The sequence below is a fragment of the Phoenix dactylifera genome, chromosome 3 (assembly GCF_051530095.1).
Source record: "Phoenix dactylifera cultivar Ajwa chromosome 3, Ajwa_hap1_PhDact_Kaust_v1.1, whole genome shotgun sequence".
Taxonomy (NCBI): Eukaryota; Viridiplantae; Streptophyta; class Magnoliopsida; order Arecales; family Arecaceae; genus Phoenix; species Phoenix dactylifera.
In genome coordinates this window covers 31,454,174-31,469,616 of record NC_143192.1, presented here as the reverse complement: position 1 = coordinate 31,469,616, position 15,443 = coordinate 31,454,174, and the positions used below count along the sequence as shown (strand labels likewise).

Below are 15,443 nucleotides of genomic sequence, written 5' to 3'. Positions count from 1 at the left end.
CCGGTCAATGGACTGACCCTCACACATTCTAAGCTAACTTATATCATCACATAAAAACAAAGAGACAACTATGTGTTGGAGTTTAGTTGACTCCAGCATCCTCGGCGTTCCCCATCACATGTGGCTGTGATTGTCCGGCCTCATTTTCTGGTCATCTACGTTCTACAAAAGTAGTTTCCAGGAACATGAACTGAGGTTAGCTCCCGACATAAAGGATAGCTCAAAGTCCGGACGGCTTGATGGTTGCCCAAAAGTAGCCTTCCTCGCATCCACCTAATTGTTAATATATACGTCGGTCAACGCAAGAGGTCTGACCGACAACTCTTTGGCTTCCCCCATTCGTCTCTTTTCTGTGGACACGAGCGTTCTCAGACAATCTCTCTCCCCAGATCTCAACCTACCTCTTTTGCTGCCTCTTCGTCTCTTTTTGTGGACGCAGGGGCTCTGAGAAGCAAGCAACGAAGCACATGGATGCAGCGGTTCTGTCGGCCTTTCTGCAGGTCTTGTTTCAGAACTTGTTCACTCTTCTATCAGAGGAGTGGAGATTGGTCTTGGGAGTGGAGGACGAACTGAGAAATCTCAGGGACAATCTCTCCATGATTCAAGTTGTCCTTCGTGATGCAGAGGAGAGGCAGCGCACTGACCACGCAGTGGGATTGTGGCTCAACGAGCTCAGGGTCGTCGCCTATGATGCAAACGACGTGTTGGATGAGTGTGCTACCGAAGCTCAACGCCGGCGTCTGATCCCATACGCACAGGTACGCAACTCCTTGTCTGTCATCAATCCTAAGCGTGGCTTGTTCTGGTTCAAAATGTCCCATAGAATGAAAGAGATAGCCGATAAACTAGATGCCATCGGAAGGAGAAGGAATTCCTTTGGCTTGAGAGTGGGGAATGGAATGAGAAATCAAGAAGAGCGCGGCGACCTTCGTCAGACCAGCTCACTTAATCCTTCATCACCTCTTGGCAGGGAAAGCGATAAGCAAAGGATAGTAGAACTCTTGGTATCATCGCAGATGGAGGACAGTGGAAACATTTCTGTTGTTTCCATTCATGGAATGTGTGGAATTGGAAAGACCACCGTTGCTCAGGTAGTCTATAACGATGAGGCCGTAGAGAGATATTTTGAGCTCAAGCTGTGGGTTCATGTATCCTATGATTTCAATGTAAAAAGACTCACGAGAGCCATGATAGAATCCGTAGATAGCTGTGCATATGACCTCAGCAATCTCGACAATCTTCAGAAACACCTCAAGGAGAAGCTGGCTGGAAAGAGATACTTGCTCGTCTTAGATGATGTATGGAATGAGGATACGGAAGAATGGGAGAGGCTTAGAGTCCCCTTGCTATATGGAGCCAAAGGGAGCAAGATACTAGTGACCACTAGGAGTGAGGAAGCTGCGCATATTATGAGAACCTCGACTACGTACTATTTGCAGGGTTTATTAGATGATGACTGCTGGTCTTTGTTCTGCCAGTATGCATTTGCCCGAGATCCAAATGCATTTTCTGATCTAGATGATATCGGAAGACGGATTGTGAACAAGTGCAAGGGCTTGCCTCTGGCAGCGATTGCTTTGGGCCATAGGATGCGCAGGGTAGCTGACAGAAGCAAGTGGGAAGCAATTCTCCAAGACGAGAAGTGGGAATTCTCTGGTGGGAGCAGCGACATCTCTCGTGCGGTTAGCTCGAGCTACCAGCAATTGCCTGCACATCTTAAGCCATGCTTTGCATATTGTTCCTTAATTCCGAAAGGCTACGAGTTCGAGAAGGAGTTCGTAGTCCAACTGTGGATAGCACAAAATTTCATTCAGCCAAGTGGGGGAGAACGAATCGAAGACATAGGCAGCTACTACTTTGATTCGCTTGTGCAGAAGTCATTCTTCCAGTTCTCACACTTTGACTATAAAAGCAGCCGACCTAGGTACAAAATGCATAATCTTATTCATGACTTTGCTCAACATGTATCAAGGGAGGAATGTTGTATAGCGGAGCTTGGCAAACCATGCAATCTCTCTGCAAAGACTCGGCATCTGTCGTTGATCTGTGACCGGTTTCTGCGGGATAACTCGACGCAATCCCCTCTGTCTAATCAAAGGAAGAATATTTTTAAGACATTATATGGATACAGTGGCTTGTACACGCTCCTGCTGGCTGGTGGATCCACAACACATGAGATAAGGGTCCCCAGCAATCTTGCAAAGAGATTGGAAAGACTACGGACCTTGGATCTGAGCAACTGTGGCATAAGTACGCTGCCTGAATCAATAGGTGATTTGAAGCACCTTCGGTGCCTCCAGCTTCGCAACACAAATATTAGAAGGCTGCCTGAATCAGTGGGTTGCCTTTACAATCTTCAGATATTGGGTCTTAGAAATTGTGATATTCTGGAGTTGCCTTGGAGCACAAGAAATCTCCGAAAACTGCGCCATCTCGATCTGCATCTTGATGAAAATTCAGTGATGGCACAGGCTGCCATGTCCAGAGGGAATAGTCTGAGGTCCATGCCACCAAAAATTGGACTTTTAACTGATCTCCAAACATTATCAAGATTTGTTGTAGGTACACAGCATAGATGTGGGTTAAGAGAGCTGAAGGATTTGAACAATCTCCATGGAGAGCTTCAAATTTCAAACCTTCATTTTGTTTCAAAAGCAGCAGAAGCCAAGGAGGCGAATTTAGCTGGAAAGCGATACATTCACAGGTTAGAGCTACGATGGAGCTATGCACTCGGTGTGGATGAGGAGAAAGTTCTGGATAGCCTCCAACCTCACACTAACCTCAAAGAGCTAAGGATAGTAGGCTATGGAGGTGCTTCATTTCCGGATTGGATATGGCATTCTTCCTTCTCCAATCTAGTAATCTTGTCGCTCTCCGACTGTGGTAAATGTGAAAAACTCCCACCGCTTGGACAGTTGCCACTTCTGAAGGAACTCTATGTAAAAGGAATAGATTCAGTGAAGACTGTGGATTGCTCATTTTGTGGTCATGACAGAAGAAATTTCCCATCATTGCAAAAGCTACATTTTGAGAGCATGCACAGCTTGCAGGTTTGGTGTGGATATGATAATTGCCTGCTTCCTTTGCTTCGAGAGCTGGTTTTTAAGAACTGCACTGGTCTTCGACAACTTACTCATAATCTTCCTTCCCTGTCAAAATTGGAGATTGAGGGATCCCCAAAATTAGTTGGCTTGCGAAGCTTCCCATCGCTCCAATCTTTAGAGGTGAAGGCCAGCGGCGACTGGGTTTTCGACTCATGGTCCAGTCTCGCTTCTCTTTCCTCCCTGACCCTCAGCGGGTTGCCAACAATAAGCTTGCCTTCAGAACTCCAGCTTGGCCGTGCTTCTATACGCTGCTTGGAAATCAGTTACTGTGACCACTTGGTATCATTGCCAGACAATTGGCTCCCCACTGACCTTACCTATTTTGCGATCAAACATTGTTCTCAAATCCGTGCACTACCAAGGGGACTGCAGAACCTAAGGAAGCTGGAAGACTTGGAAATCCAGAACTGTGGGCAGCTAGAGTACCTACCAGATGGGCTCAAGAACCTGACATCACTCATGCGTTTCGAGATTTCAGACTGTCCTCAGCTTTTATGCTTGCCAAATGATGGTCTGCCAACTAAACTTCAGTTCTTGAGCATCAACAACTGTCCGGAGCTCGGGCGACGGTGCAAAGTTGAGGAAGGTGAAGACTGGCCCAAGATTGAGCACATCTTCTCGGTATGGATTGATAAGCAACTAGTGGGTCATCTAGTTCAGCCTCAATACGAAGATCAGAGCACGCGCCCACTGTATGAAGGTACGAGCTCAAATTAGTTGCTCTTCTAGCGCGCTTCTTTTGTTTTGGTATATGCCTCGTAGCCGCTTCGAAAATTAGTTACTCTGTGATTGTATTTCTCTGAGCTATACCATACAACATTTGATCTTCAAGTGTTAAGCTTGAGATTCTAAATTTAGAAGAACAATTACACAAAAAAATTTATTTCTCATATGTTTTATAGTAAGAGTCGAAAGTCTGAAAATTTTGTTGTATCTCCATTGATTCCCCCTTTAGAAATCCATATATGATATCTTCCTTGATATCGAATTTATTTCTAAATGATTCATTCAATATATATTTTTTCAATTAGTTCCAAATCGACGAAACCGCATCATCACCCAAAAAAAAGGGGGAAAAAATTGATGATATCGCATGGTTTTTTACAGGGCAAAGCTCAGGGCAATAAATCGGAATGATTGCAAAGGTGCCATCACCTCTATCATGGTATGCTATCCTATAAAGGTAACAAATAAGTTATACTTATTGAGGCCAATTAAACAACATATGTTTTACTTTGCTACATTAGATTGACATATTTTTTTCATATTGGTTTGTTATGAAGGCAGGTATCAAGGCAATGAATTCATTTCATAGTTTGATGTTTCTATCGTGATGTGGAGCAGCAAAGTCTCACGGATGGGTATCATATGATGAGGAGCATAGCTTCAGATGCTCTCTCTCTCTCTCTCTCTCTCTCTCTCTCTCTCTCTCTCTCTGTGTGTGTGTGTGTGTGTGTGTGTGTGTGTGTGTGTGTTTGTGCTTTATAAGTCAAGATCTTGGAAGTGTCAGGAGCATGGCTTTTGGTGCTTGCAGTATTCCTTGTGAGGACTTTGATGCAGTTACATTCTAAGTTCCATACTCTGTACTTTGATTTGTCATGAACCCACGATCAGTTTCAAAACTTCTTTATGTACTTGTGGTTCAAAACACAGAGTAATTGCCTCAAAAGAGAGAAGGATGAGGTTTTGAGAGAATCCAAAATAGATAAGTCATACCAAATGATAGCCCTAGGTACAACATTTCTACCACATATGACAGATGGACAGATGGACAGATGGAATTGAACAATACTGCTGTTCATGAACCAAAGCTTCTCCAAAATGTTCAACAACCGTTACTGGAAAGTAAGACTCCCATTTAATCGCTGCAGTACCTTATACTTTTCTGATTCATTCTTAAAGCATTTTTTAAATAGCTTTACATGTTACATTAGCATTGCTCCTTTCTTGAAGCATGTTAGGATTGGTTTGCTTCTGATTCACATCTTACAATACTTTCTATCTTATAAAAGCCTCCTCTGTTACCCGAGGCAGACCTCTGCTACGAACAATAGTCTCCTGGTAAAGCTTCCATTCAGCATTCCAGGTGGGCTGAAATATTGACTGGCTCTTATCTTGTCAATGTTCTCATAAACTCTTGAGACTAGGTCACATGACATCTTTTCTTCTTCCAATAAACTCACCTTATAACTGGTTAAACAATACTCTAAAGCTTTCTTGCAGATCGACACCTAGAACTCCCAGCATCCCATTCTTCTTAACCTCTTTTTTCTTTCTTTTCTTTTTTTTCACTGAGAAATTCGTTCTTGTTAACCTCATTCCAAAAGGAACCTGCAACTATTCGAAGAACTGCATTTCATGCATGCACATTCAGATGGTATAGGTCCAACCAGTTATACCGAATTAGGACGATTTTTCGGGAAAATGGCCAACCATAATGACCTGGGTGAGCTCTCTCCGAGCCGAGTCCACGACTTGGCAAGCTCGGCATTTAATGCGATTAAGGTGTTGTCAGTTTTTCAGCTCCCAAGGTGCCAGGTCTCCCCACTTCCATGGGTTCGCCCTGTCCTTCTCTCATCGAGCTAACTACTGCTTTGTTGGGGCGGACTGTTCTAAATTTCAAATCTCCTTTCTTGGCCACCTACTCTAATGTTTCTTGCAGACCCTTAAAAAAAAATATGAGACATCTCAATTTTAGGTCAGACTAATTTTTCTGGCCTCGAACATAAAGCAAAATAAATAATTTCGACTCCAACCGAGAAGTGCCAGCCGAAAAGAACCATCAGCATGCATAGACAAAGGCTAACGGCCTTAACAATCGACAACCCTCGCAGTCCGTAATCAATGCAGCCCTACATCAACGTCAGACCTATGTTGCGCTCTTCCCATGCAGACTGACCCCCGCACAGTAGTCGTACCACCGGCTGCTGCCTAGCATCATTTCACATCACGTCTCAATCTCGTCCCAACCGCCCGTGTCGAATGAGTGCCTCAGCTCCGAAAACACTCTTCGGTGTCGTGGTCATGGTCTTGGTGGAAGCAGCAGTAGATCTTCTTATCCCTGTTGAATGTCATTGCCTTCATCCGACAAGGAGAGTGTAGGTAGCCTTGGCCTTCAATTTATATGAGGATCTGGGTTCTCAAAGCAGTAAGAGCGGTGTACCTCTCAAACTTTCTAGGAGGGGGCTCTTGGGTCGTCGCGAGCCCCTCTCACGCCGAGGTGAGATATTTCTCGGCTCTCTTTACTTTTCGTGTCCCCTCTTGCTTCCTTGGGGGGTCTCCTGTTGGCAGACACGCTGCAGGAGGCCATGGCTTTCTCAACATGGGCATACTTGTCAACCTGTGCCAACATTTCAATAAAGTCGTCGGAAAAGTGCCTTTTTAGGAAGAAGAGGAAGCTCGACGGCTATAGGCCGCTCTTCATCGCAGACATCATAACCGACTGGTCCATGTTGTGGACCTCCAATGTAGCCACGTTAAAACAGATGACATATTCTCTGAGAAATTTTCTCTCCCTCTGCTTGATGTCGAGCAGCGCGTCTGAGCCACGGTGTTGTCTTCGGCTGGAGACGAAGTATGCCGCGAAGAGGCAAGCGAGTTGCCCAAAGGATTGGATGTATTTGGGCCGAAGCTTGGAGATAGAGCTGATCACGGGCCTTCTGGCCCGCCCAGCCCGGCTCGAAATTTTTTGGGCTTGGGCATTAAAAAAAGGCCCATGGGTCGGGCCTGGGCAAGAAAAGCGGCCCGAGCAAAAAAATCGGGTCGGGCCTGGGCGGGCCATTTTGGCCCATTTCCATATTCCAAACAAAGAAAAAATCGGGCCTGTCGGGTCGGGCCTATCGGGTCGGGCCAGGCTAGACGGGCCTAGAATCAGATTTATAAAGTCGGATCGGGCCTGGACAAAAATTTAAGCCCGACAGTCGGGCTGGGCCGGGCCTGGGCATAGCCATCGGGCCTAATTTCTGCTGTAGAGCCCGGCCCGAGCCTGGCTCGGCCCGGGTTTTGATCAGCTCTACTTGGAAAACTAGAACTGAGCCACTTTGCGAAGGGTCGCAAGGAACGCCTTGCAAAGTACGACATCAGTGGCTCCATGCTGCATTATGAGAGCCTTGAAGCTATCAAGGTGATCTAAAGGACTGAGGTGTCGTCGTACGGCTCCACTTACGGTATTTTGAATCGAGGTGGAAAAAGGGAGGCTCCAAGGAAAAGTTGAGTGGTTGCTCACCCTCGAAGCTTATCCTTTAAGGGCCTAAATCTGTCGACCCATTTTCTTGATTCTCCTATCAAGGTTGGCTTCCCACTATAGTGGGGGCTCCACAAGATGAACAGGCTAAAGGCTCCAGACGGAATCGCCGCCAAACTGATAACTTGAAACGCATTGTTTCCTCTTTCGGTCGGGGGCACTCCTCTGGGTATGTCGACTCTGACACAATGGTTCAGGGTCTTGGTCTTAAGAGGAGTAGCTGACCAGGTGCATATGGTGTGCCAATTGCTCAGAGCGGGGGCTAGGCTGGCCGAATTCTGGTAGGTCCAGCTCCGGTTGCCCCACTGCCTGTTGCAGGCTCTAGACCGCTACGGTCAACGCCTATACCTATTGAGTGAGCAGGTCGAACTGCTCCTTATCCACAAGCACGGCGGGTCATTCCGACGGAGCGGGTTCGGGGCTCTCAACAACCCTCAGGAGGTTGGAGCGCGACATTGCGTAGCACGCGATGTGCCATGGGTTCCTTGCGACCTCATGCCGATTGTCTCTCCCTTCGATTAGGGTTGATGTAGCTGAGGATGGGCCATTTCTCTAGCGCCAATCTGTTCCCATAAAATTCAAACCAAGATAGAAGTACAGTTCGGACAACTTTGAGGTCAGCGAAAGGTGAGCTGTGCAACTCGTTGAGGCATTGGGTGCCAGTCTCCTCCGTAGGGAGGCATGCAAAGAAGTTTGCTTGCCGAAGAATTTTCGGTGGGAGACCCCCCGATGCTTGAGTCAGAACAACGAGACAACAATATAAAAATGAGAGACTTAGCAGAGTATCGCCTCCCTAAATAGTATTGCATGTTGCGTACCTCAAGTCTCCCGAGCTACCCCTTTAAATAGAGGAGCTAGTTTTATTGTTACTTGGGCTGACGTGACATGCAATGATGCCAAATAGTAGTCGGTGGTACAACCGCAATGTAGGGATCAGTCTGTGTGAGCAGAGCGCGGCGTAAGTTTGATGCTGGACATGGGGCTGCCATGATTATAGATTGCCAAGGCTGTCGATTGTTTGGGTCGTCATCCCTTGTCGATGTGTGCTAATGGATCTGCTCGGCTGGCGACTCCTTAGTTGGAGATGAAGTCGTTCACCTCAGTTCATGTCTGAAGTCAGAGGGGTCGATCTGGCCCGAGGTCGAGGTGTCCAATATTTCTTCCATCTAGATGCAACCCCCGAAGACCGTCAAAGAAGTCCAGTGCCTGACTGAACAGATCACCGCACTTATAAAATTCGTTTCCAAATCTGTGGAACGCTACCTCCCCTACTTCAACGCCCTGAAGCACCCGAAAGACTTCCAATGGATCAAGGAGTATCAAGAGGCCTTCGATTAACTAAAGGAGTACCTTAGCTTATCGGCCCTTCTCATTAAACCGTAGGCCAAAGAAACACTACCTATACCAGGCCATTTCTCCCACCATTGTGAGTTCGGTTTTAGTCTGAGAGGAGTAGGGATGCCAGAAATCGATCGACTACACAAGTCAGAATTTGCGGGATGCCAAGACTAGATAATCCAAACTAGAGAAAACGGTCTACGCCCTTATCATTTCAGCTCGGAAGATCTAAGTATACTTCCAAGCCCTTCAATCAACGTCTTGGCTGACCAACCGATGAGATAGGTTCTCTAGAAGCCTGAAAATGGAGGACAGCTAGCAAACTAGGTGGTGGAGCTCAGAAAATTTGACATGGAATATCGACCTCAGTCATCTATCAAGGTGCAAGTGTTGATAGACTTTCTAGTGGAGTGCACTATCCCTAATTAGGATCATGCCAAGCTCCCTAAAAAGATGAATGTCGTAGTGAAACCGTGGATTCTACACATGGACGGGTCATCAAGCTTGGGGGGCAGTGAAGTTCAGCTCATGCTTACCAGCCCGAAAGGATTAATCACCGAGTACACCCTATGATTCGAGTCCTTGTTTTAAATAATGAGTGCGAATATAAAACACTCATCACCAGGCTCAAACTCTCCAAGGAGCTTAGGGTCCAATAACTCAAGGTCTTTAGCGATTCACAATTGGTGGTCGGCCAAATACAAGAAGAATTCGAGGCTTAGGGGCCCTCAATGATCAAGCATCTATAAAATGTAAATGACATCACCTCAGTCTTTTGTAATTTTGACATACAACAGATTCTTCGGATGGAAAATGCGAGAGCCGACCTGCTGTTAAAGTTGGGCACCTCAGAGATTGTCGAGCTAACCAAAGCCACCTACCTTGAAGTCCTAGAGGCACCAAGTATCAACGAACTCGAGATTGTGCTAAATACCACTATCAAACCAAGCTGGATTGATCCACTTGCCGGCTTCTTGAAAGACAAAATGGTACCAACGGACCAGCTTGAAGCCCACAAGATAAAGCGACAGACCACCCATTATGTCCTCCTCAATGACGTCCAACGGTGACAAGCAATGCCATTGACACCGATCCATGCCCCTTGCCTATTCGTGCAGTAGGGGATTAACATCTCGAAATGTTCCTAGTGTAGCCGGGCAGCACAAGTTTTTTTTTGTAGCCATGGACCACTTCACCAAGTGGGCAAAAGCCGAGCCAGTTGCTCGAATTACTGAGGCAAAAGCTCAGAAATTCGTCTGGCAGAACATAATCTGCAAGTTCGGGCTTCCTCGAATAATCATCACCGGTAACGGGCGTCAATTCGACAATGCCTAGTTCAGAGAGTTTTGCACCAAGCAAGGAATCAATCACTAATTCACTTAGGTAGCCCACCCCCGATCCTACAAGGAGGCTGAAGTGACCAATCGGACGATCTTGCAAGGGCTGAAAGCAAGACTGGATCAGGCAAAAGGGCTATGGACTGAAGAGCTCCACAGTGTCCTATGGGCATAACAGACTACATCTCGAGTCCCTCTAGGAAAACACCCTACAACCTTGCCTTAGGAATAGAAGCAGTGATCCCACTAGAGATCGGACTTCCGTCACTTCGAGTGTTCAACAATCAAAAAAATTTGGACCAACTCTGAGCCAACCTCGACCTATAAGAACAAACCCGAGAGCGAGCTTGGATCCACATAGCGGCGTACCAGTGAAGAACAACTCGGTACTATAACTCAAGGGTCAAAAGCAAGCTCTTCCAAGAAGCATCCCGACTAGGAGAACTTAGAAAGCTGAGCCCAAATTGGGAAGGCCCATACTGAGTAACCGAAGTTGTGCGACTGAGAGCATATCGACTGCAATAGCTCGACGTCACTTCTATTCCACAAACATGGAACTCCGACAACCTACGCGTCTATTGTCAGTAAAGTCCATTGTACTCCAGGCTCGTCTCTAATAAAAGATTCTCTTGTTATATTTTTGTCTCCAGATTGGACAATCATGACAAGCATGCTCTGCTTGGGACACCTCGAGGATGCCTAGGCCCCAATAAAGGAGACTCTCCAAGGATGCCTAGGGCCTCCTTAAACCGAGATCGCTCGGGATTCCTCTGAGACCCCAGTCCGGAGATGAGAAGACCAAGCCCACTCGGATTTTCTCTAGGTAGCCAACCTCAGAGATACCTCCGGAAGCATCCTCCGGAGATGAGAAGATCGAGCCCACTTGAATTTTCTCTAGTAGTCAACCCCAGAGATGCCTCTAGAAGCATACTCTAGAGATGAGAAGATCTAGCCCACTCAAATTTTCTCTAGGTAGCCAACCCCAGAGATGCCTCCAGAAGCATACTCCGGAGATAAGAAAATTGAACCCATTCAAATTTTCTTTAGATAGCCAACCCCAAAGATGCCTCCAGGAGCATACTCCAGAGATGAAAGGAGGCATCGACCTCGTCAAGATCAGGCCCACTCGAAACTCCTCGAGAACCGGACTTTAGGAAAATTAGCCGAGGAGAAGGGTTCGGCGAGATGACCTAAACTCGAATAAAGATAAAAATGACAAGTAAAAATCAAAGCCAGGTACTTCAAAAAATTCTTTATTTATATTATCATCTGGTACGAATATTAATGTCGACAGAAACCAAGCAAAAAGAGCTACAGTGAAAGGTCGAGGCTTGGCACAATCTCAAACAAAGAGCAAACAACAACACGATGCAAACCAAGACCGGAGTCATATACTTCGAAAAATCTTTGTTTTCGATAAAGTTGTGAATTTTTACGCTGACCTCAGCAGAGGCCAAATAAAAAGAAGAGTACATTGAGCCGGCTCACCCAAGCAAAAGAAAGAGCAAAAATGCTGAGGTAAAGGGCTTCGTTCGTCGCCTTCACCGCCCCCACCGCTACCGAGGTACCCAATTTCCTTCGGTTGAAAACATGTAGATCTTCATGAAGATCCTTGCCTACAAGGTCGTCGCCCGAGGGGTCGGATCCTCACACGTGATCTGCGAGGTCAAGACCAAGATCTAGGATAAGAAGCGCATCCCCCTGGATCAGCTCCTTCGCCTCTCCCCTTCGACACCTTCACCGTTGCTGCCACCAACCTTGCCATCTTCGAAGACTTCGGGGTCGTCGCCTTCATCACCATCTTCATAACCCTCGTTGTCATCATCGTCGTCATCAAGACTGAAGAAGTCCATCCTTGGAAAGAGCTGTTGTGTCCGAGCTTGGCATTCTGTGAAGCCCTTCCCAAAGGTGTCGATTGCAGTCTCCAAGGCATCCTCTTTGAACTCCTCGAAATCGCAGTATTCTTTGACCACCTCCGCAACCTTCGCCTTAGCATGAATGACTTCGTTCATGGCTTCGGCGGCCTTTCGCTCGACCTAGACCAACTTCTCGGCAAGCTCTAAGACCTTCTACTCAAAAGTACAATAGGCCTCCCTGTCCGAGGACCATTGCCCCTCAATGATCATTGTCTGGGTCTGCATGGCTAAGGCATGTAATTCCGCCGATCCGAGTTTATCTTCAGCTATCTTCGCCCTCAGCTCGGCCTGCCAAGCCCTCGCCAAGCTGCTGGAAATTGTATCCTAAGTGTCAATCGTCAGCATGTTGATGATTGAATTTTGTAAATGAATTGACAAATTAATAAAGTGTTATTTGGCATTATTTATCATTTCATTGTACATCTTCAAATGAACTCTTATATGATGAAGTCCTTAGGACTTATTTTATGATAAAGAAGGATTTATCTTCAAGTCCTTAAACCTGTTCGCGACCAAATGATATGCTATTAATAGGACGACAGCATTGTCGAGATTAGGTCGTTGTAAGATATATACGTTGGTTGTCTTCTTAACCAAGAAGTGTGGAGATACTGATATGTCACACAGATGAAGTATAGGAGTATATTTTACTGAACGTGACCAATTTCGAAACGCTCTACTGTCAAGAGATGTTCCGAGTGGATATGGGTATAAGTATCCCTCAGACCTGAGATCACCATAGTGATTAGCAAACAACTCACTGTACTTTGGTACCGGACTAGCAGAATTTCTAATTCTGGGACGGAAGGTTACTAGGTGCAGTCAAGTACTTATGAAATAGGTGTGTGAGTCAAGATAGAATTGACCCCTCATGAAAACAGGAGATAATGCTTTGTGTTTAATTTAGCAAAATCTTGGCCAGGATAATCCTTGTGAGGAGTCACAGGATTTCTAAAGTTGAATCACATCATGAATGCACCGATTACAGAGTTAACAGAACTCTGAGGTCATCTTGGCATTAGGAGTCAAATGGATGAATTATACAGTAACCATAGTCCAGAATTCCAGAATATTTGCTTCGCATATATTCGGCCTATCCGGATGTTGGGTACCATTGCTAGATGGTCACATCGATTAGTTCAGAAAATCATTTTCGTACTACCAGCTTAGGTTCGAACCTATGAGGTCACATGCATAGAAGTTTTCTAATTGATCAAGATAGCTGATGGATGGTTGAGAATCATTCAGGGATAATTTGGTCAATTCGATTGGCAAATTATTCTATAAAATAATTAAAGTAATTATTGAAGGATTAATTAGTAATTAGATTACTAATAAACTCAATTTGATTGAATAATTGGACTAAGGATAAGCCAAATTGAATTGGATTTAATTCTGGGCTCAATCAGGATTTTTGACCTATTTGGATTAGGTCTGAATTAAAAGGACTTAAGTTGACCAAATTGAATTAGATTCAATTTGTGCTTAATTAGGGTTTGACCTAATTGGATTAGGTTTAACCCAAACTAATTAGACTTCACTAATTGTTAGGATTTGATCGAATTAAATAGGTTTGATCTGAACTGTTCGGATTTCGAAGTCCATATGTCACTTGTTCAATCATGGTGCCATGAATTAAATTTTAATATGATTAAAAATTTATTTAAATTATTTATTGGCACCATGTGACACGTGGCAACATCAGGGACCATCCATTTGATGGGGCGACATGAAGAGATCATGAAATAAATTTGAATGATATCATGCAGCACATCTTCATGGCGCCATGACACATGTATGTATCTCTCTCTCCCATTTGCATTTGAGTTTGAATTTTGAATTCAAACTCCACCCACCTCCAAAAGATCCTCTAACCATCAGATTGTGGGCGTGGGAGATGGAATGGAGTGAGGGAATGGGCGACATGATGAATGGCCTTGATTAGATCAAGCTTCATCATGATGATGGCGCATGAAACAAGCATTTGAATTCAAATTCAAAACCCCACAAAATCCTTCCCAAATATGGGATGGTTGGCGTGTGAAGAGGAGTGAAGTTAGAGGGGATGGCAACAATAAAAAGACCTCCATCAGTTGGTGGTCGAATTGAAGAAGCAAAAGAAAAAGGAAAGGAAAAAGGCCTAGTGCATGGAAAGAAAAAATCTGCCTACCCTCTTCCCTCTCGCCATTAGATCATCTTCTAAGTTCATATTTCCATAGCTATTAGGGATCCCTGATAAGAGCCTTTAGATCAGATCTAAGTCCTCTTCAATCCCTACTAACCATTCCTCCAAGTTCTTCCAAGAAGGCGAATCAAAAGTTGATAGCGTCGGGAAGATCAAAACTCAGCAAAGGAAGATCCTGCGCAAGCTAGCACTTCCGCGAGATTAGATCACTCCAAGAGCTTCACGTGGATTACTCGTAGAGGCCAGACGAGTGTGTGTCTATGAAGCTCGAGCATCGGATCCATTACTTTCATATTTCATAAAGGTATGAATCTAGATCCAAAGTTGTATCTCTTACAGGTTCCAATTTCCGAGGATTAAACCACTTTTGGGGCTCTTCACAGAGTAATCTTCAGAGCCTATTCAATGGGCATTCGAAGATTAGTTGGGTGTTAGATTAATTGAGTTTAGAACTTAATTAGTAATCTCATTTCAGATCTGAAATTAATTATGCAATAATTTTAGCATAATAATTTAAACGATTCCGGCATATTGATCATGAATACTTGTAGGGGTACTTTGAAATTTGATTTCTTATACATGCTAGAATTAAAATGTTTAATTCGATTTTTCCACTACGAATTTCAAAATTAAAAAATCTATATATGGCTTGATCCCCCTTGTGAAGGGGTACGTAGGCAACCCAAATAGGTACAACCATTAAAATTGAAAAAGTTTTAAATTTCAGCATGCTATCACTACTAGCATCATAGGATCACTTTCACAAGCAATCTCCGCCCTCGCCTCAACCGGATGGGTATGCTCCTTGGGGATCTCCACCCTCGCCTTGTACTCCAAGATGTGCCACGAGAGCGTCTTGATCCTCTCATACACGCAGCTGACCTTAAGGGCATGCTCAAGAAAAGAGGAACTCATTTAGTGAGGAAAGTAACTTGGTAAAGATTTATGAAACTCATCCGAATAATCGTGGCATAGGCCCCATCAAAGAAATCGGTGGCATCGAGGGAGAATACGAGCTCCCTGTTGTCTCCGAGCTGCATGGCTTGGACCAGCTCCCTCGCCACTTTGGGAGTCTCTAGAGCCGAAACAGATTCTTCAACTGCGCGATCCGAAGAGTAGGTCCAAGACACATGGGTCGGGGCTGAAGTGTCCTCCCCGTCCAGGGCGGACAACTTGGGGTCCGATCGACCCAATGCGCAGATTTTAGGAGATGGTTGGCGTGGGGGTAGAGTGTCAAAGTAGGGTCCAGCAAATACAACCCCTTCCGGAGGGGCTAACCCAGCTGGTTGAGCGACCTCGACCTTGGAGTCGGGCTCTACA

The 15,443-nt window shown here is 45.3% G+C and overlaps 1 protein-coding gene across 5 annotated transcripts; it reads left to right on the top strand.

Annotated features, from left to right (window-relative positions):
- The first annotated feature begins 309 nt into the window (after nucleotides 1-309).
- Nucleotides 310-4,738, top strand: LOC120105386 (putative disease resistance protein RGA3). Of its 5 annotated transcripts, XR_016399812.1 has the most exons (4): nucleotides 310-758; nucleotides 971-3,804; nucleotides 4,212-4,287; nucleotides 4,392-4,738. XR_016399812.1 is itself a non-coding variant. In XM_088717964.2 (3 exons), the coding sequence occupies exons 1-2, from the start codon at nucleotides 468-470 to the stop codon at nucleotides 4,229-4,231; spliced, it is 3,357 nt and encodes a 1,118-aa protein (XP_088574090.1). In that variant the 5' UTR covers nucleotides 311-467; the 3' UTR covers nucleotides 4,232-4,269; nucleotides 4,392-4,738. The 5 variants fall into 5 exon arrangements, 2 of the variants coding, with proteins under 2 accessions (XP_088574090.1, XP_088574089.1); XR_005507752.3 differs by having other exon boundaries at nucleotides 311-3,804; XR_005507751.3 differs by having other exon boundaries at nucleotides 311-3,804; nucleotides 4,388-4,738.
- Nucleotides 4,739-15,443: the final 10,705 nt, after the last annotated feature.

What these genes read in the sequence shown, in the direction of transcription:
- LOC120105386 (XM_088717964.2), top strand. Translation starts at nt 468, where the DNA reads ATGGATGCAGCGGTTCTGTCGGCCTTTCTGCAGGTCTTGTTTCAGAAC. An exon ending in CACGCGCCCACTGTATGAAG is followed by an intron (nt 3,805 to 4,211) that starts GTACGAGCTCAA and finishes GGTTTTTTACAG; the next exon opens with GGCAAAGCTCAGGGCAATAA.